This window comes from Mus musculus, chromosome 9, assembly GCF_000001635.26.
Source record: "Mus musculus strain C57BL/6J chromosome 9, GRCm38.p6 C57BL/6J".
NCBI classification, from domain to species: Eukaryota; Metazoa; Chordata; class Mammalia; order Rodentia; family Muridae; genus Mus; species Mus musculus.
In genome coordinates this window covers 37,311,919-37,333,834 of record NC_000075.6, presented here as the reverse complement: position 1 = coordinate 37,333,834, position 21,916 = coordinate 37,311,919, and the positions used below count along the sequence as shown (strand labels likewise).

Sequence of the window (21,916 nt, the reverse complement as noted above, 5' to 3'; positions counted from 1 at the left end):
TGAGCACAGGACCTGTATTTCAGGGGAATGTTGACAATCCATAACTCCAGGGTGGACTACTAAGCCCTGCAAGGTGAGTGAACCCCGGCCGAGAATAAGGCCCATGGTTCCCGGGGGCAAGGATGGTATAGGCTCCACTGGCACCGGCTGAATACTCATTTGAGGCATTAGTAGGAAGTCGGAGGCGGCACGCAGGTCCACCCTTGTGGGTCTTCCTGGGTCGCCTCTCTGACTGCTTCCTGGGTCCTGACAAACCGGTTCCCATATCTTTGAGGGCCCTGGGACCGAGGGCCCGATGACCCGTTTTTTGGCACATCAGTTGATTGACTATCAGGTGGGGGAAGGACTCTGCCCTTTATATCCCTCACAGAGCGACACTGGTCAGCTCTATGATAACCCTTGCCACACTTAGAGCAAAGAGTGAGAGTCCCTCCCTGTTTATCTGGAGCTCTGCAATCTTTCTTAAAATGCCCAGGCTTTCCGCAATTAAAACATGTCCTCTGATCATTTCTGCTCATGGAGCGGTTCTGAGATTGGAGGATGGCGGCCGCTAAGCCTGCATTGGTGAGAGGTCCCCCAAGCTCTCGACAGACCCTGAGCCAGTCTTGTAAGCCTTTGTTCTTTCTTGGGGCTATGGCCGCTCGGCACTCCTTTGTGGCTTGCTCATAGATTAGCTGTTCTATCAGAGGCGCAGCTTGCTCTGACTCTCCAAAAATACGCTCTGCTGCCTCTGTCATTCTGGCCACAAAATCTGAGAAGGATTCCTGAGGTCCCTGGATTATCTTTGTTAACTGCCCGGTGGTTTCACCTGCTCGAGAGAGCGCCTTCCAGGCCCTAATAGCCGTGGAAGAAACTTGGGCATAAGCTCCCCAATGGTAGTTTGTCTGATCAGCAGAATAAGCTCCCTGACCCGTTAACAAGTCAAAAGTCCAATCTCTCTGCTCTGGAGTCAAAGCAGCTGCGTTTGCTCGGGCCTGCGCTTGTGCAGCTTCGTGCCAAAGCGCTCTCCATTCCATATATTTGCCCATACTAGGGAGAGCGGCTTTTACAACCGTTTGCCAGTCAGCAGGAGTTAGTGCCATGCCAGCGAGCCTGTCTAACTGCACCAAGGTAAAATTAGCATTGGTTCCGTATTTACGAACCGACTCGGCAATTTCTTTAATTTGTAAGTATTCTACCGGAGCGTGGACACGCCCACCCTCGGCTCCTTCAAAGACCGGAAATGCCTGTTGTATTTTCCTTTGTTCCTCTCTGGGAATGAATGAGTCTGCGCACTGCCTCTCTGCGCACTGCCTCTCTGCGCAGGGCTGACGCACTACGCAGGGCGGGGACTCCGCATAGGGCGGACCTTGAAGCCGACTGCCCTGAGGCCAATCAGCAAACTGGCCTTCGCCAGCCGCTTTTGGCTTTTTTCTTGACCAATTAGCTGGCTGGTAATGGGCTGCTTCTTCCTCCCAGTCTGTTTCCTCAGAGGAGAATTCTTCATCTGCTTCAGAACTACTAAGAGCTGGCTCCCCGAGCCCATCCAGCGATGAGCACAGGCTCCTTTTCCTAGAGACCTCCGCTAATTGATCTTTCTTCTTTTCCCTTTTTCCTCTTTTTCTTCTAATCTCTCTCCAGGTATTCCTACCTAACCTTAACTTTTCCTCGGGTTCAAGACCCTTGGAAAGGCCTGTATACTTATTTTGTGTACCATATTTCCTCTTTGCTCCTACTCTCTCTCCCCGCTTTACTTCTGATAGCTTGTCCTGAATTTCATCTAGAATCCGCCCTATCTTAACCACTTGATAACATGTGAAAAGGAACAAAAGGGCTTCTAACACTAGAAAAAATTCAAGGCCAAACATATTCCACTTTACTTCTGATAGACTGTCTTGAATTTCCTTAGAAAGTTCAAGGTCAGACTTACCTCGTAAAGCTGTACTCACTGGTACTCTCGTTCCCCAGCTGAAAAGTTCTGAATTCATACAGTTGAATCCTTCTTAACAGTCTGCTTTACGGGAACCTTTATTACCGCGACCCGCAGTTCTGGTTCTGGAATGAGGGATCTTCCTTGCGCCAGTCCCGAGTTTTTTCTCGTCCCGGAATTCGGCACCAATTGTTATTAGACGCGTTCTCACGACCGGCCAGGAAGAACACCACAGACCAGAATCTTCTGCGGCAAAGCTTTATTGCTTACATCTTCAGGAGCCAGAGTGCAGGAAGCAAGAGAGCAAGAAGCAAGAGAGCAAGAAGCAAGAGAGAGAGAAAACGAAACCCCGTCCCTCTTAAGGAGCATTCTCTTTCGCCTCGGTCGTGTCACTCCCTGATTGGCTGCAGCCCATCGGCCGAGTTGACGTCACGGGGAAGGCAGAGCACAAGTAGTCATAAGATACCCTTGGCACATGCGCAGATTATTTGTTTACCACTTAGAACACAGCTGTCAGCGCCATCTTGTAACGGCGAATGTGGGCGCGGCTCCCAACAGCTTTGATCTGGTATTTTCTCACTATGCTCCCTTTCTACCCTTCTGGAATTGCAGTGTATATCCTGTGTCATTATATGTTGGAAATATGTAATCTGCTTTTCATTTTGATTTTATAGGGGGTTATAGTTAAGAGATTGCATGAATGTCAGAAGAGATTTTGAACTTTGGACTTTTAAACAGTGGTGAGCCGGTTAAAGACCATAGGACTTTTGAAGTTGGATTTAATGCATGCCTGAATTTTGATATGGCTACAAGCCTATAGTGGCCAGGGAGTGGAATGTGATGGTTTAAAAGGAAATAGCCCCCTTAGGGAATGGCACTCTTAGGACGTGTGGCCTTGCTGGAGGAAGTGGTCACTGTGAGAAGGCTTTGACGTCTCAGATGCTCAAGCCATACCTAGTATGGCAGTCATTTCTTAATGTCTGCTAATCTAGATGTAGAACTCTCAGCTACCTCTCCAACACCATGTCTGCCTGCCTGCTTCCTACCGTAATAATAATGGACTAAATTTTTGAACTGAACGCCAGCCCCAATGAAATGTTTTCCTTTATAATAGTTGATGTGGTCATGGTGTCTCTTCACAGCAGTAAAACCCTAAGACTGGGTCCTTGACATGGCTGTGTCCATTCAGCAATATTCATTCAGAATTTCCTCATTCCCCACAATGCTTGGTCATTATTGAATTGTCATCTATGTATAAGTAGAGAGAGTATTAAGAGAGACATGCTATCATCTTCAAATCTTGTTTTTTAAATTTCTTTTACCCCAAACTTTTTTCATTGTTTTGGGGGCATTGTGTGATTTGTAGTAATCATTTTTATAATTATTTTAATTGTCTTTTTAAAGTTTATAAATAGGAGCCAGACATGGTGATATATACTTATAATTTTAACCTTCAGGAATCAGGTTAGAAATATATAAAGTTTGAGGCCATACTGGGCCATGTAGACTCTAATAAAAAAGAAAGAAAAGAAAAAAATGAAGAATTTATTAAACTAGGCACTGGATACATTATAAGCAATATAAGAGTGAAGGATAGGTTCCGTCTTTGCCATCATGATTTTCACTATAAATTTCATTGTAATAGGACTTCTTCTGGCTTTAACACATCAGGCAGCATATAAGGGAAGACATTATATGTGTTAAGCATTGTAGGGGATATTAATAACATGTGAAATAGGACCCTCTATGGGTTTATTTTTCCAGAGAGATATACTATAGTCTGTTATACTCCAAAGGTTGTGCCATGGGAACTCTAAAATTTTAAATTATAAGGGAAGAGTACAGGGAGAATTCCTGCAAGAGACAGAATTGAACTGTTTATTTTCAATTGGTATGCTGAACTGAATTGATAAATTTGACGTTTTGAGATAAGAACAGTAAAAAGTGTAGAATCTGTAATATGCTTGGTTTTGTCTACAATAAGTGATGAAGCCTCCAGTTAGTATTTTATGAAGGAAAAGAACAGAAATGAGGTGAGGTAGGAAATCAGGTTATAAAGAATCTTAGTTTATGAAGTGAAAGTTTATGAAATGAAAGTTTAAAAATTTGTATACCTTCTCCCCTGCTTTTATTTCCTGGAAAGAGCTGACTTACAAAGGATGTTGGGTGACTTATTATTAATTTGGTCCTATGAACTTTTGCCCACACAGCCAGTAGTTGTTTTTATTCTTACTATTGCTATTGCACTTTTAATCCACTAGATGTCGTTGTGAAACCAGCCAATGAAACTGTTAATGCATTAACTCCTTTGCTTTATCTAGGACTGATTAAATAATGGCAAACACAATTAGTTTCTGAATGTTAGTGAACGTTTCCGTTTTTGTTTCTTTAAGCTGTAGAAAAATAGAATACTGGGGTTGGGGTTTTAAAGTTTTTGTTTCCTAACTTTTTATTTTATTATTTAATATGATTGGGTATTTTGCCTGTATGTACATGTCTATGCATTATGTGTGTACAGTGCGTGCAGAGGCCAGAAGAAGGCATTGGAACCCCTGGAATGGGGTTACAGAGGGTTGTGAGCTATTGTGGGTGCTCAGACTTGAACTAGTGCCCTCTGGAAGAGCAGTCAGTGCTCCTAACTGCTGAGTTGTCTCTCCAGCCTCTGGCATTGATTAGATTTAGTTTAGTTTTGTTTTGTTTAGTTTAGTTCAGTTCAGTTTGCTTTTTTTAAGACAGGGCTTCTCTTTGTAACAGCCCTGGCTGTCAAAGACATCTGCCTGCCTCTGCCTAGGGAATGCCACCAGGCCTGGCCAGCATTGGGTTTTAAAGCTTATCTGATGCTTAAATATTAAAGGACAAAATGTTTTGGCATCTGGACTATACGTGATAATATAAGCATCAGCTGTTGTCTTAATTATCTTGCTGTTGCCTTGATAAAATACCTTGACAAAAGCAACTTAGAGAAAAGGCTTATTTATTTTGGCTTAGAGGTCAGGGCAGTAGTCCATGAGGCAGCAGGCAAGGAAGGCATGGTGGCAGGAGGGGGAGGCTGGCTGTTTTCATTATGCCTGCACTCAGAAAGCAAAGTCTCTAGGAAATGCAGCTATGCTAAAACCTCAAGGTCACCTCGGTGACCTCCTTCCTCCAACAAAGCTCCTTCTTCTAAAGGCTTCATAAGCTTCTTCCTCAAGCTAGGGATCAAACATCCAAACATGAGCGTGTGTGAGACATTGGCATTCAAACCACAGGGTGCCGAGGGTTATTGGAAAAGCAGGGTTGTCTAGGAGTTAATGCTAAATCTGGGTAATATGCTTACATTTTATTAACTTAATTACACTTCCCTTAAATGGAAGGAAGGGAGGAAGGGAGGGAGGAAGGAAGTTAGTTCATAGGTTAAGGCTGCTCATCCAGAGGACTCAGGTTCAATTCCCAGCATTCACATGGCAGCTCACACCTGTCTGTAATTCCAGTTCCAGAAAATCTGATGCCCTCTTCTGACCTCTGCAGGCACTGAACACACATGGCTAACAGCCATACGTGCAGGTACAATGCCCATGCACATAAAACTAAAATGAATAAATCTTTAAAAAAAATAACAACAAAAAACAAAAATCAAAACAAAAAAACAAAAGCAAAACCACACTCAAGTGTATGAAATAAATAATTGTAATATTTTTTAAAAAGATGAAATAAAAAACATTTTTAGGGGCCAGTGGCTCAGTGTAGGAAGGCACTCACTGCCAAGCCGAGTGAGCTGAGTTCAAGCTCAAGGACCCACATAGTGAAAGGAGAAAATCAATTTCTGCAGATGGGCTTCTGGCCTTCATATTTCGACTGTGATTTGGTAGGGACACTTGTTTCAACAGGTAAAGGTGCTTGGCACCGGCCCAGTGACCTGCGTTTGTTTTCTGGGACCCATATGTTGGAAGGAGAGAACCAACTCCCACAAGTTGTCCTCAGTCCTTCAAGCATTGGCTCACATGCACACACTAAAAAAACCAACAATAATAACTTAACTGTAGTAAACTCTTAAAAAATGTGTTTTGACTAGTTTTTCTTTTTGTCTTACTATCCAACCTCCTTCTAATGCTTGATATCCCCTACCTATTGAATGGCCACATGTAATTAGGAACGGAAACTAGTAACCACAGCTCCTTTTGTTAGTACAGATATTTATCCTTACAGATTTGGATGCTGTGGTTTCATTCTTGGTTGTTTAACTGAATTTTCATTCTTACCATATAACACATTCATCTTTAGACCGTGCAGTTTAGCGTTGTTTCTTTTCAGACTATCATGGTTTGTTTTAGTTTCCTGTTTCTCATTGAAGATTTTGCTATCTTGGTTTTTAAAAATAACTTTTTAGGTAGTATATAATTAATATACTACATTAATTTCATTATGAGATTTTTATGTATATTGTTATGTTTTGCTCTTTATTGCTCTCTTCTACTGTATCCTTCTTCCTTTTGCTAGCCTGCCTCTCTTTTTCTCTCTCCCTACTTTTGCTCTCTCTAAAACCTAGATTCTTTAGAAGTGAAAATGTGGTATTTTGTTTCTTTTCTTATTATCCCCTTGTTCTTCTCTCCTTCTTAGACCTCCTCTTCTTTCTTAATCCCCTTTCCTTTCATATTGTGTGTATGTATGTGGTGCTCACATGCACATGTGTGTGCACAGATTTTGTGTGTAAATAGATTTTGTATATAAGAGAAAATGTGATAATGCATTTGTTTGAGTCTTGTTTCATTTGGCATGGTGATCTCTAGTTCCACCCATGTGCAAATGGCATTTCATTCCTTTTTATGGATTCCTTTTTATACAATTCCAATGTGTATATCTATCATGTATTTTCTTCATTCATTGATAAATCTTAGGCAGGCCTGCTATCCTGGCTACTGTAAATAGTGAGTAGTAATAAAACGGCTGTGTCACTCTCTGTGACATACTGACTTGGTTTCCTTTGGGTGTATTCATGGAAATGCTATCGCTAGATCACTGTTAGTTCTATTTTTAGTTTTTGAGATACTTCCAGCTGATATTTCCATAGTGGCTGCAGTTTATGTTCTACCAAAAATATAATGGCCCTTCCCTCTTACATCTTTGCCAGCATTCTGAGTGGGTTTAGATGGAATCTCAGAGCAGTTTTTCTTTTTTTAATGTGCATTTTCATGATACCTAAGACTTTTGAGCATTTGAAAAGATACTTCCTGCCATTTGTATTTTTTGTTTTGAGAACTGTCTGAAGTTCATTTGTCCTTTTATTTATTTACACAAGATCCCCTCTTGTAGGGTGTAACTTTTTCAGTTCTTTATAGATTCCAGGTAACAATCCTCTGCCAGGTGAGTAGCCAGCTGATGGCTTCTTGTGCTATATAGAAGGTTTTTTAGTATCATGCAGTCCCATTTGTCAATTAAGTCTTAGAAGTATCTTCTGTGCTATTGGACTGCTTTTAAAAGGTTCTTTAAAACCTTGAAGTGTTTCCTGTGGTTTCTTCCAACAGTTGAATTTCAGGTCTCATATAAAGATCTTATATTTGATCCATTTTATTTATTTATTTATTTAGATGCAGGAATGTCATGGATTTAGTTTCATTCTTTTACATCCTATGTTGTCTCTATTCCCTCAGTATGCCACCAGATTTCTATTCTTTTTTTTTTTTTAAGATTTATTTATTATTATACATAAGTTCACTGTAGCTGACTTCAGACGCACAAGAAGAGGGTGTCAGATATCATTATGGGTGGTTGTGAGCCACCATGTGGTTGCTGGGATTTGAACTCAGGACCTCCAGAAGAGCAATCAGTGCCCTTACCCGTTGAGCCATCTCACCAGCCCCAGATTTCTATTCTTTATCTTTCCTGGAACTAATTGCTTTTGTAGTTAAGATTTTTTTATTTTCTTGGTTATGTATGTCTATGTGTGGGTTCAAGGAGGCTAGAAAAGGACATCAGATCCTCTGGAGCCAGAGTTAAAGGCAGTTGTGAGCCAGCCACCTGATGTGAGTGCTCAGAACTAAACTCAGGTCCTATGAAAGAGAAAACAGCACTCTTAGTCATTTAGCCATCTCTCTAGCCCTTTAGATACTTAAATGATGTGAAATAATTTTTAAATTATCTGTAAGGTCCTGTCTCATTTTTCTATATCTGTGCTAAGATACCATGATCAAGGCAACTTAGAGAAGTCATTTGTTGGAGCTTATAGTTCCAGAGGTGACTCCATGACCATCATGGTGGGGAGCATGGCAGCAGGCAAGCAGTCAGGGAGAAGAGGTAGAGAGGAGAGTTCTAACTAGGAATGGTTCAGGCTTTCTAATCCTCAAAGTCCACCCCAGATGGCATGCCTCCTTCAAGAAGACCACACCTCCTAACCCTTCTCAACCAATTCCATCAACTTGACACCAAACATTCAAATATATTTGCCTGTGGGGACCATTTTTATTCAAACCACCACAGGTACCATTCAGGTAATTCAGGCCAACCCAAGCAAGAGAAGAGTTTGTATCAATAACATACACAGTTGGTACTGAAGAGATTGCACATTGGTCCTATATAGTCAGTATCAAGTTTACTACATGCGACCTTATGTCAAACTCACTCCCCTACACACACACATACACACACACACACACACACACACACACAAATCAGTATAATTTGCAAATGTACTGCATTATACTTAAGTACAACTTTGGGTAGCTATTATGTATTGCACATATCTTAAATTGATAATGAGTTCCATAGCAACAAAGTAGGGAAGCATTTTATAAATATCAATCCCTATCTATGATCTACATAGTACTATTAGTTTTAGTTCAGTTATGTATAGATTCTTGTCTTTCCAATGGGCAGAATTACATGAACAAATTAAAAGAGCTAAAAAATATATTAAATATTGTTAAATTTTACTCTGTATACTTGCTGACTGTTTTAAATTTGTTTTGTAATATAATAATACTGGTCTAGATTTTGACATTTAAATCAACATTTGTTTATATGCTATAATTTTCTGTTTCATCAGGCGAAAGTCTTTTTGCTAGTGAGTAAAATTGTTTTTGAGCATAATAGACTTTTCTGTTGTTATATGTAAAAGACAGTGTAACACGACCTCTATTACTTGATATTCAGCTATTTAGCCAGTGTTTCAAGCAGCTAAGGCTGGGAAGGAGGTTGTCAACCTTTAGTAGAGCCTGTGAAATACTTGTTTTCCTCAGAAGGCGCTAGAAACGGCTCTTTATCACAAAGAGGATACTGTCTTTTAAGAGTAGGTGTGAGTGAATGTTTGTTGACTGATGATTCTATTAGGTGGAAGAAAAACTAGGCTTGTATTCTCTAGGATATGCCTAAGGTCTGAAATGAAATAGTATGTGTGTGTAGTTGTGTACACAAATAAAAAAATAAGGTGTATGTAATATCCGTACTTTAAAAACAGAAATACGCTGCCCATTTCACCCTCCTCAAAAGTAACTATTTCTTTTCTTTTTTTTTTTTTAAGTTTTATATTTTGGTAGCAACATTCATGTTTCTAAATAATTGTTGCGCCCACCTCGTCCGGCAAGGAAAACGCAACACGGTCGGATTCTTCTCAACAGCTTTATTGCATGAACGCCTTGATGCTACGGGAACCCCTGGCACCCAGGGAGGACTCCTTATATACACCCCAGCACAGGGAAAAGCTTTGTGTCCTCCTGGGATTGGTCAGTCTGCCGGCACCTACAGCACCTTAATTTGCATGCACCCGCTCCGGAGGGGTTGGCACCAGATTCAGGCTAGCGCCTGCTGAGTGGTGTTGTTTACGGTTACACCGGAGACTGGCGCCATCTTTTAGGCGCCCGGCTGCCTACAAATAATAAGCTGCTCTGTGAGAAAACGTTAGCTGGGGAGATCCAACACACAGGCTACTCACCCTAGTTAGCTTGGTTGAGTCTCTGGTCACTTCTGTGCATCTCAGCTTTGGTCAGAAGTAGATGCTCAGACTTGATAGCTTACTTTGGGAGAGGCCTAGTGAATCTGGTCAGTTCAGCTATTTTGAGTTTTTTACCATCCTGTTTAAAGACTTCCCTGCAGGATGGGGACCGAATATTTCAATCTCAGAGGAAACTGTTAACACACAGAAGCATATGGTAGAGAGTGTTATTGATGTCCCATTAGGAAAGCTGAGGATTTGGCTCTCTTTTTTTTTTCCCTCTTGCCTTTACAAATGTACCTTTCCATCCTATAACCTCTCTTTATAATATTACTATATTATGATTTTGCTTAGCTGAACTAGGCGGGTGGTAGCTGCAACTACTTTTTTATCTGGAGTTATATTCATTCTTTTTTATTTGCTAGGTTTTCTGTACAGTTTTGAATTTTTCATTTCTACTAGGGATTTTTTTTTTAAATAGCTATTTAATTTATGATGATGTGTATTCTGGGGAGTGAGGTTCATGGAGGCCAGAAGAAGGGGGTCAGATCCATTGGAGCTAAAATTAAGGCAGTTGTAAGTTGCTCCACATGGGTGCTGGGACGAAACTCAGGCCCTTTGGAAGAATAATATGTGCTCTTAGAGCAGCTGAGCCATTTCAGGAGCCTACTTGTTTGTTCTGAGGCAGGCTTATTACATAACTGAGGCTTTACTGGAATTTACTACTTAGCAGAGGCTGGCCTTGAGATGGCAGCAATCCTGTTGCTGGAGTCTCCCAAGTGTTGGGACTGCATGAAGGCCACTACAATCAGCTCCATCTAACACGTTTAAGTCTTGGCTAATCATTTAGTCCAAGTCTGTTACTAATAAGTAATAGCTGGTAAAAGAATGAGTTTGTATAAAAAAGATAATTTTAAAGTCTGTATTTTGAATATATTTTTTAACATATTCATATAAGTACACACATAGTAATTACCAATATCTTGCAATACAAGTGTTCCTTTATATTAGTTTCTTTTCATTTTAAAGTAATTTTATACTAGTAATAGCTATTTTCTGTGTTTTCTGTTATGTACATCCAGATTACCCAATTTAAGTAGCTTCAAGTTTCAGAGATGTATTTGTTCATGGTTCTAGATCCTAGATATCTAAACTTGATCCTAATCAAGGTAGCAGCAGAGCTACACACCTACAGATTTTAGAAGAAAATATGTTCCTTAACTTTTCCAGCTTTTGGTGTTTATCTACTGCCAGGCCAACCTTTGTCTGCATCTTCACATTATTTCCTCCTTAATAAATCTCCCTCTAATGTTTTTTTACAAGGACACTTGTGATGGCAGTTAGTGCCCATGGGGATAATATGAGATTGTTTCCATATATCAGTGTTCTTAACCATATCTGCAAGGGCTCTTTTTGCCTTAGAAAGTGTCATTTGTGGGGCTGGTGAGATGGCTCAGCAGTTAAGAGTACTGACTGCTCTTCCAGAGGTCATGAGTTCAAATCCCAGCAACCACATTGTGGCTCACAACCATCTGTAATGAGAAACAAATAAAGAACCCATGGGCCTGAGTGAGTGGGGACCGGAGCAAAAGGAAGAAAGGGAAGGAGGAAAAAGAGAGAAAAAAGGTGTCATTTGTTCCAGGGATTGGGGTGTAGTATTTTTGGATGGCCAGTATTCAGACTGTTAAAATGTCATTGAAAAAGCTTTCACAAGGTTGAAGTTTGGCAAAGTGTTAGAGTAATGAAAGAGAAACAGAACCTGGTGCTTTTTCTGGCTGCTAGACCAGTTGAAAAACCTGCTTATGACTCAGACTTTAAAACAAATTAGTAATTGATGGGCAATGAAGATTCTAAACACGTGTTTTTAGATGCTTTACAACAGACTACAACAGACATTTGGAATCCTTGGCCTAGTGATCCACTGGGTCATTGAAACTTATTTTACTTGACAGTAAATAATGCAGCACTCTATGTTGTTTAACTCCAACTGCACAGAACGTATGTTTGCATTGTGAATGACTGTCTTGATTTCTGTAGCTACTCTGCACTTGATTCAGAAGTCTTCCTTCTCGTGGACTAAAGAGTGATGTTTCAAAATGTTTTATCTGGCTAGAAGTGTAGCTCTAGAAGCAAGGACTAAGGAGAGAAGATATACTATGGAACGTAGGTCTGGTAGTAAGAGTGTTTTTTGTTTTTATCATTAGCTCATTATTAGTAAAAATTATGTAGTAATGATTATTATATTGATAAGTCACAGTTTGCTTCAAGGAAGATTTGATACCAGTGACATTTTTGTAGTGAGTGTGTTAGAAGTATTCCTAGCCTTGCTATATATAATTCCTCTAACTAGTGTGGAAATGTTTGCCCTTTACCCAATGCCTTACTTATCCTAAAATAAAAAGATACATAGGTTTCTTTTTTTTTCCTAAGTGAACATTCTTTGAAGATTTGAGAGAGATCACTAGAATAAGGAGTAAATATAAAACTATTTGATGGCCACATATCAGTTATTTCTTAGAATAATTGAAACAAACTGGTTCTTTAATACACATGTGCATTCTACATTAACTTAATGTGACAGTTAGCTTTCATTGTCAACTTGACACAATCTAGAATCACCCAGGGAGAGAGTTTCAGTGAGAGAATATCTGTATTGGGTTGGCCTGTGCACATGTCTGTGGAGGATGTTTCAATTAAGTTCATTGATGTGGAAAGGCACAGCCCACTGAGGGTAGCACCATTCCCTAGGCAAGGGGTTCTGAACTGTAACAAGAAAGGAGAAGTCAGATTGATTACAAGCAAGGAATCACGTGAGCATGTATGCATTTATTTCTTTCTGTTCCTGGCTATAATGTGAGTAGCTCTTTGAATTTCCTGCCTTGGTTTTCCTACAATGATGGACTATAGCCTGGAGTTGTAAGATGAAATAAACCACTATTCCCACCTCTACCTCAATCCCTGAGTTGCCTTTGTCAGGGTATTTTTATCACAGCAACAAAAGAAATGATATTTAGGATATTTTAGAAGGCTTTTTGGATGAAAAGGAAATCTGAGAAAAGGCTAGTGTTAGTTTAAAGTGAGGTAGGAATAGAAAAGATTCATGTAAATAAGGAAATAAGAGTTTTAGGGAAACTAGGTATGGAGTCTTATAGGAAGGAGTAATAAAAACATTAATGCAAGATGAATAAAGGTAAGGAATGTACTTGCTCAATAATTTCTAAGTATATTTAGATATTTGGCATTTTATGTATAAAAGATATATATAATTTAAAATAGATTTGATTAATAAACCTTAAATCAAGTCACAAAGTTACCAAGTTTTACCTTAGAATATTGGCAGCAATATTGTAAAGCACTGTCAGTAGATTAAAGTCTCCTTCGCAAGTAATCCTCTTGTCCGAAGTCTGGCATCTTTTAATAATAGAGACCTGATTTCCTGTTGGAACAGCAGTGCGCTTGGTATTAAGACTTTAACCTGTTTTTGTTTTCTTTTTTCCACCTTTCCCTGGCAGCTTAGTCAAACTATGAAACAGGCACGTCACCAGCTGGCATCCTTTAAAACTGTGAGTGAAAAAAAGACACCAGTGCTTCCAAATGGTGGAAGGAAAGGTTGTCCCACCCAAGAGGTATATTAATTTCTAATATGCTGTTTTAAAAAATATGTGAAAGTATAGTTAGCAATTTATTTTAGTATCAACATAATTTAGAAATACAAAATAATTGTAAGTAATCTTTAATATCCCTTAATCGGGAATGCTTGAATAAATTAAGACATATCTAAATACAGCCGTTATTTTAAAAAAATTATGTTTGAATAGTACCTGAAAATTAGGGAAAACTTTTAGCTGAAAAAAGTATGAAAGCAATTTCATACTCTATAGTGTTAATTTTAAAAATATATGTGTTTATTTAACAAATGTTGATACTATGTTGGTGAAAATAAAGATAGAGATTTATCAGGGGACTTCTCTACTAGTATGGAAGTATGTATTAAGTAAGTAAATAACCAGAATCTGAGATGAGAAGTTGTGTGTGGTAAGGAAAAATGAGACAGGGTGAGAATGTTATGAGTACAGACAAACATTTGGATAGAAATGGTACAGGACGTTAGTACTGGTCTTCCTTTCCTTCCTTGAACTTGCTGAGAATCAAATCCAGGGCCTCATATTTTTGTATAATATTATAGATGATTTTTTCCTTTTGTCTTTTTATTTCATAATACATATGTGTTTTACTTTCTAATAAGGAAATAGTAAATTCTATTTTTGTTTGTTTTTCAAGACAGGGTTTCTCTATGTAACCTTGGCTCTCTTGGAACTAACTTTGTAAATTAGGCTGGGCTCACAAAGATCCCCTGCCTCTGCCTCCCGAGTGTTGGGATTAAAGGTGTGCACCACCACTGCCCAGTGTGAGTACTATTTTTAATAAAGGAATTTAATTCTAAACTTAAGTTTAGAATGAAAAATTAGAAACTAAGTGTAGATCTAGGCTTAAAAGTATATTTAGGCCTATACTTGTAAAATGACATTGTTTGGATATCCTACTTATTTCAGATTTTACTAGGTGGATGCTCAATTTGTGTGTTTTCATGTGTTTGCTCATTAACTTTGAAGTTTTGGTGGCAGCATGTAGTAAAGTAGACACTTAGGCTTTTTAGTGTATTACACCATAAACTGTTCCTCGATTCTTGCCCAGTTTCAGTGCCTACTTGGCATATGGCATGGACCATACACATTGTGGGTTGCTTAACTACAGCAATACATTCAGGGAAATGTGTTGCTAGTCGATTTCCTTACTGTGTAAACTCATAGTGCATATGTATACAAACTAAAGGTTATAAAATAATTCATTAGGTGATAGTCTTATGGGACCCCATTTGTGGTAACATAGGTGGGTTTTTCTTTAAGTATTACAACATGGCCATCAAAGATATCTGTCTTTAAGTTTGTAATTGGCTGGGTACTAAACTATGAATATCTTCCTCTTCAGTATTAATTAAAAATTTAAAAATTAAATTTAAAAAGCAAATGGGCATCTATATGCTCACATATGGCAGCCCATCCTAGGTATAGTCATTTGGTACCATTTTCCTAGTATCCTGTTGTGACTTTTGAAATATCTTTTATTTTGTGCCTTGTTTCTTTTTAACCCTGCCATGAATTCAGACTGTTAGAGTCACTGGCAGATTGGACACTTTCTATGCCAGGAAAAAGGTGTTAGTTCCTAGAGACTGATATTCTACATTGTTTGGAATATACTCAGACATTTCAATTGGTGTTTTTCCAGAGAAAATACTGATCACATAATTAATCCTGTAGAAGAGAGAATTAATCCTGAGATAACATTCTTGTACAAACCAGTTTCATACGTCAGAGGTGCCATTTGAGTGTAATTTATTATTATGATGATGATAATGAGTTCAGGCTTGCCGCTTGTTTCTAGAGAATGCCATGTTCTTCTCCAGACTAAAGGATAGAAATAGGCCCACTCCATATATCTGGGAATGATCTATGAAATTTGTGAAACTTTTTTACACTTACACTTTCATTTATATCTGACCTGTGTTCTACTTTCCCATATGTGTGAGGCAGAAACTAGCAATCAAAAAGAACTACATTGTAACCCAGTTAAGTTCTGCAGTCATTTTTTATTAGACTTTTGTGGCATCTATTTGTTATTGTCATTCAGAATTTGAGATACAAGTACAGCATGTTCTTGCTTGGCCCCTGTCAGTTTGCCAAGACTGAAATTAAGGTCTTCTGTAACTGTTAGTGGCTAGTAAAGCAGGTTGCCATTTCTAAAGTTTTTATATTCTTCCAGTTTATTTTGTTCCACATGTTGATGTGTGATTTATTTGTATGTTTTAAGTTCAGATAATAATTTTTCCCTTTATTCCAAGCAACTGTTTTTTCTCGATCATTTGTAAAGATTGAGTATCATGAGGACATTGCTTTCTCTAGACCATTTATATATAGATTGGCTTGTTTTACCTCCCAAGAAAGCCCTTTTTAGAAAACCAGCATATATCAAGATAAATAAATAAACAGGAGAGGAAACCCCCCCACCATGAGGTCCATGTAGGCACTTTAATTACAATGTATTACCAGAACTTTTTAGAAAATCAGATAGGGAAATGTAGATATAGATACTTATTGCCCATTTGTATCTCTTGTGAAGAAATGTCGATTGAAAAAATTGTAATTGGATCATCTTTTTTTATTGTAAAGTTTTAAATGTTCCTTCTATGTTATGACTATTAGTCTATTAGAAAGTAGACATGTGACCTTCTCCCATTCCGTAAACTATCACTTCACTTTATTAGTAGTATCATTTATAGGCTGCAAATTTTAGTTTTGTAGTGTTCTAATTTATTGTTGTCTTTTGTTGTTTGAACTTCTTGTGGTGTAACTCCTACCCATCATCAAGTTTTACTCCTATGTCTTCTAAGTACATTAGACTTTTGGCTCTTACTTTTGAGGTCTGTTTTCTTTTTTTTTTTTTTTTTAAGATTTATTTATTTATTATATGTAAGTACACTGTAGCTGTCTTCAGACACACCAGAAGAGGGAGTCAGATCTTGTTACGGATGGTTGTGAGCCACCATGTGGTTGCTGGGATTTGAACTCAGGACCTTCGGAAGAGCAGTCGGGTGCTCTTACCCAGTGAGCCATCTCACCAGCCCGAGGTCTGTTTTCATCTTGAGTTGATTTCCATGAGAGAATTGAAGACATTGTTCATTTCATTCTTTTTTCATTTGATACCCAGTTGTCTTAATGCCATTTGTAAGAGTTGTTCTTTTCCCATTGAACTGTCCTGGTGGCACCCTTGTCAGAAGTCAGTTCACTATAAACGTGTGGGTTTGTTTCTTACCCCTCATCTTTCTAATTAATATCTGTGTGTCTGTATGATTTTCTTGTTAATTCTGTTGTCTTTTTCTGTCTTGCTTTTTTCTTTAAGCCAGCTGGCATTTTGATAGGGATTCTTTTGAGTCTGTAGATCATCCTGTAATCTGCAATGTTGGAAATGTGCCTATGGTTGGGGTGTGTATGTGTGTGTGTGTGTATATGTGTGTGTGTGTGTGTGTGTGAATCTTTTTGTGTATACTCAATAAGGTTTGAGGATATTTCCCAGGCTGGTCTCCACTCATGAGTTCACGTTGTTACCTTCAAGTTCTGGGACTACAGATTGTCCACCAAATTCTGTAATATTGCCAAAGAACATATGTCTCCCACTATGAATGTGGGATATCTTTTCATGTATTTAGGTCTTTAATTTCTTTTAATTATGTTTTATAGTTTAAAGTGTATAGCTTTGTACATTATAAACATTTAATACTATTTGAATACATTCTTCTGTTAGAAGTCTGTTAGACTTCTTTGCAGTATCTAAAGACGTACTGTTCTTAAAGTTTCGTTGTAAATATATGGTTTCTACTTGTAATAACTGCTACATTTGGTGGGGTTTGTTTGTTTGTTTGTTTGTTTGTTTGTTTTAGGGCCTTGGCTGTGGGAAAATTTCATTTGTTGCTGTAAGTGAGGAGAGAGATGCTTTGTTTGTGAGCTGCCAGCAGGATTTCCTTTCTGAAGACAAAGAAAAGGCTTTCAGCAAAGTTCAGGTAAGGCAATCAAATAAACCAGGGCGCTCAGGGCTCCAATCTACAGCGTTAGCTACTTGGGAGACTGAAGCACAGGATTACAAGTTCCACATCAGCCTTGGATACAGAATGAGTTCAGTGCCAGCCCGAACAATTTTGTGAGACCTTATCCCAATGTAACCCAGAGGTAGAGTGTTTGTCTACTGTGCATGAAGCCCCAGTTCAGTCACCAGTAATGCAAAAAAGTGTTTTTTTAAAAGTTTGACTAAGCAGGGGGAGGGTATGAGGGCACTTTTGGGATAGCATTGGAAATGTAAATGAAGAAAATACCTATTTAAAAAAAAAAGTTTGACTAAAAGGATTTATATTGACTCAGGCTATTTTAAAGTTGAACAAATACTAATGTTTCATCTTTTATTCTAGTTTTGTTTGATTATGATATCATTTAGTATTATTTTAGGACTCATAAAAAGAAATCTGTTTTTTTTTTGTTTGTTTGTTACCATCTAACAGTCTCTGTTTTATTTATATTTCCTTCTAGAAAGTAAAATTCAAAAATCCCTTATCTGTTGTGATAAAAGAAGATGAACGAAAGCAATTACATCCTCATAGCCTTCAGGCTGTTCTTCCAGAAGCCCAGGATTATTTTGTAGAAGTTCAAAGCGGCCTTCCAGAATCTCAGAGTGATGTGATAGACGTCCAGAATGTTGAGCCTAAAGCTTCAAGAATTGAACCTAAAACTCTAGGTGTTGAGCCAGACACCCAGGCCACTGGTGTGGAGTGTCAGACTACAGAGCCAGAAGGCCAGGCTGTTAAGACGGGGATTCAGGATGTTCCTAAAGTCCAGACTGTTGAGCTAGATGGCAATACTGAGCTGGAAGCCCAGGATTTTCTACCCTCGCACCAGGCCTTTCTATCCAGAGACACAGATTGTCTACCCAATTGTCAATACCAGGATTCTTTACCCAAAGGTCACTGTGTTCTCCCTAATTACTGGAATGTTTTACCTAAATACCAGAACCAGCATTTTCTACCAGTAGACCAGGAGTTTCTACCTAGAAACCAACTTGCTTTACCCAAAGAACAGAATCACCCACTTCAATGTCAGAAGCAGGATCTCCTACCTAGAGAACAGTTTCCCCTGCTGCTGAGACACCAGGACCAAAGAGAGCCACATGTTCTTCCTAAATGTCAGGAGCATGATGTTCTTTCCAAAGCCCAGAATTATCTACACAATTATCAGGAGCAGGATCTTCAACTCCAAAACCAGGTAGAGTAGGAAGCGGGGTACAAGACACACGTGACTCAGTTTGCAGTAGGACCTGAAGGATTCCTCTACAGCTGATTTGGAGATTCCAAGCTGGAAATGGCAGTTTCCTGATTGATTTATTTTTCAAAACTTCGGAGTTCTTACAAAATGTTAAAGTAATGTCAACAATATATTTCATCTTTGTGGGAGATTTATGTACAAAAATAATTCTTTATTAGGATAAAGATTTCTGGCAGCCATCATCTGTTTTGGCAGCTGGAAATTGGAAAAAGGCATGTGTCGCAAGTACCTAATTGTCTGTCAACACAGGTTCCAGGCCAGTTTTCTGCTAGAGATCACTTAGAGGTTAAGGAAGGAGGAGATGTGCAGTGAGAACAGCACTTAGGGTTGAAGTTGGCCAAATTCTCACCCCAGCTGACAGTTTGATATCTTAATGCAGCAATCAGCACATTGTATTTGCTCTTTTTAAAGCAAATATAGAGAAGCCAGAATCAGTTCTTCAGGTCAACAAGTAAGGAAAGTGCTTGCTCTGATGTCTGTCAAGATCTCCCTGGCACTATCAGGTCTCCATCAGCAGCAAGGTAGAGCAGGAAAAGGACAGAGATTAACAGAAACTTAACTGTTTGGGGTTTAACTTGCATCTTCAAAGAATCTGAGCTGAACTTGAGAACTGACAAAAAATGGCTTCCTGCCATTATACGTCATATTACTCTGAATTTAAAAAATTACCTTGAGGTTTTCGCCAGTCTTAAATATCATTTCTGTCATATTATTCTGTTACACAATGTATTTTTTTTCTCTTTTAGGAAGTAAACTCTAAGGAGCCACTCTCTGATATAACAGATGGGAAAGGGAGAGAAATATTTTCTCTGGTGAGTTATCAGAATCTCCCTCCAAACCACAAGTTCAAGACTTTATCAGAGACAAAGTAGGGCAGAATGGCATTAGTGGGAATGTAGTTATGAGTTCTCTTAGAATGGCACTCTGCTTTAAGAAGGATGGATGTAGGGTGTAAACCCTCAAGAATCCGGTTTTGGTGGTATCTTTTTCTGTTCTATCTTACACCTAATGGTAATATGACCGTGTTTTATTTAGTAAACTGTGCAAGTCAAATAAATTCTCCCACTCAAATGGCAGTTCAATTGTTTTAATTTACCAGGAGCATTCTCCGTTGCTGACTTCTGCAGTATTATCACAAACTCATTGCCCTGACGGGAAGAACATAAAATATAGTAGTTGATCTTAAGCTATTTTAAGGTTGGTGTGTTTGTTAGATTCTCTTGTGTGTAGTTTAGGATTAAGAATTAAAATTGGAAAGTTGGATTAAGAGTGTAGCATTGTCATGGATTCTAGACCATCAAGATTTCCATGGAGTTCTCACTGAAGCAGTTTTGCAATCATGCAAGATTTTGACTGACTTATTACCCTGGCTGTTATTATCATGATATATTGCCATTATTATTGTTTTTTTTTTATTTGTTTGTTTGTTTCGGTTTTTCGAGACATGGTTTCTCTGTGTAGCCCTGGCTGTCCTGGAACTCACTCTGTAGACCAGGCTGGCTTCGAACTCAGAAATGCGCCTGCCTCTGCCTCCCAAGTGCTGGGATTAAAGGCGTGCGCCACCACGCCCAGTTTATTATTGTTTTTGTTATCTTTTAGGACATGTTTTCCAAGAAACCCTCAACTTTTATGAGAAGAGAGAGGGGGGATGAGGAGTTACCTCTGGACTCTCCTCAGTGTGCTCCACCTCAGATCCAGGACCAAGTCTTCCTTAGAGAACAGGTAGAGAACATCTATAGAATGAGGGCCATATAACCCCTGAGAAAGAAAAAAGACCATTACTTGTACCAGGATTTATCAAGCTAGCTTTTATGTGGAATACATAAGCTTAAGGCTAAGAGTAAAATGTCTAGGTATTTTGAAATGTGCCAAAATAATCTGTGGTTAGCTTTAAAATTCTCCTAAAAAAAGTTGGAGAAGGTACTGGAGAGATGGTTCAGTGGGTTAAGAGCTTTGGCTGTCTTCCAGAGGAATCAAGTTCAGTTCCCAGCACTACACTGTGCCTCACAACCTTCTCTAGCTACAGTTCCAGGGAATCCAGTGTCTCCTTCTGAGTTCTGCAAGCACCAGGTACACATGTAGTGCACAGTCATACACACAGGCAAAGCTTACACATGAAAAATACACATAGAAAATTAAATTTTTAAAAAAGTTGGAGAAGTCAAAGATGAAAAAATAAAGGTTGCTAATAAGAGTGCCATCAGGGATTCATTATAATAGTTCCTACTTCATGGTGTGTTTGGAAATTTTTGTGAGACACAGACATACATAAAACACACACCCTCTGTTCTGTCAATAGTGTAGGATTTTCTCTTGTATTATAATGAGCCCATTATTTCTGTCGACACACTTTGTAGTTCCTTTTGATCAAGTGTATCAGACAGACTTTATCTGGAGAGAAATGGGGGAGTGCGAGGGGAGTTGCTTTAGAAGACTACGCATGTTTCACACAGTATTTGAGACCTAACCTTTCCAGGAGAATAAGTACAGGGAGTGAAGAATGTGCTGCAACAACAAAATGCTTAGAATTGGCCTTGAGACTTGACAGGCAGAGCAGTAAGTGCTTGAGGTGTGTACTGTTAAGGTCAATAATAATGAGCAAAGAACAGAAACAGACTGCCTTTTGTTCTGTTTGCCATTCTGATCGATTAAAACTACTACAGTCCTCATCATGAGCTTTAACTGCTGCTGTAGATGTCATCCTCGTGTTTGGGCAATTTATAATGGTATTTATACTGTCTTATAGTACAGGAGCCATGAGCTGGTATCACATGGTAGATGAGAGATGGCAAGAGAAGTTATAGCCAGAGTACTATGCATTATATGAAATCCAGGACTCACTCTGCCAGCAAGCAGGTAGAGTAGTTCTTGTGCGCACCGGACACGACCAGCAAGAACGACGCTGCAACAGGATCCTTCTGCACACGTTTATTGGGAGAGCTTGATTGTAGAGGCGAAAAGACTTCGAGCCCAGAACTGGTGCTGCTTTTATAGGCCTAGGAGAGGCGTGTCTCATACCCAGATTGGTTATGCACTAAGCCTCATTTGCATGTTCCTCATCTGATTGGCTACTCTCTCTCAGTACCTCACAGAGCCTCATTATCATACCTCATTTGCATGTCTCACATCCGATTGGTTACTCTCTTAGTACCTTACAGAACCTCATTATCATGCCTGGGC

At 39.0% G+C, this 21,916-nt stretch overlaps 1 protein-coding gene and 1 long non-coding RNA gene across 15 annotated transcripts in view; one reads left to right on the top strand and one right to left on the bottom strand.

The window, feature by feature from the left end:
* Positions 1-21,916, top strand: part of Ccdc15 (coiled-coil domain containing 15) — an 82,757-nt gene that overhangs the window by 16,384 nt on the left and 44,457 nt on the right. For 12 of the 13 annotated variants that reach the window (XR_379118.4, XM_006510341.4, XM_006510338.4 and 9 more), the window contains 5 exons: positions 13,325-13,438; positions 17,308-17,427; positions 17,948-18,676; positions 19,483-19,548; positions 20,336-20,458. Coding sequence is in view for 12 of the 13 variants with exons in the window: in XM_006510341.4 (XP_006510404.1) it covers positions 13,325-13,438; positions 17,308-17,427; positions 17,948-18,676; positions 19,483-19,548; positions 20,336-20,458 (1,152 nt within the window). In the remaining variant the exon portion in view is untranslated. The remainder of the gene's footprint in view (positions 1-13,324; positions 13,439-17,307; positions 17,428-17,947; positions 18,677-19,482; positions 19,549-20,335; positions 20,459-21,916) is intronic. The other variant, XM_017313387.2, reaches the window with a different exon arrangement.
* On the bottom strand, positions 9,467-21,699 carry Gm34885. Of its 2 annotated transcripts, none has more exons than XR_003948125.1 (3): positions 21,578-21,699; positions 20,397-20,494; positions 9,467-13,248 (listed from the first exon to the last, which is right to left on the bottom strand). It is a non-coding gene; the product is annotated as a predicted gene, 34885 (long non-coding RNA). The 2 variants fall into 2 exon arrangements; XR_003948126.1 differs by lacking the exon at positions 9,467-13,248 and adding an exon at positions 19,833-19,884 and having other exon boundaries at positions 21,578-21,673.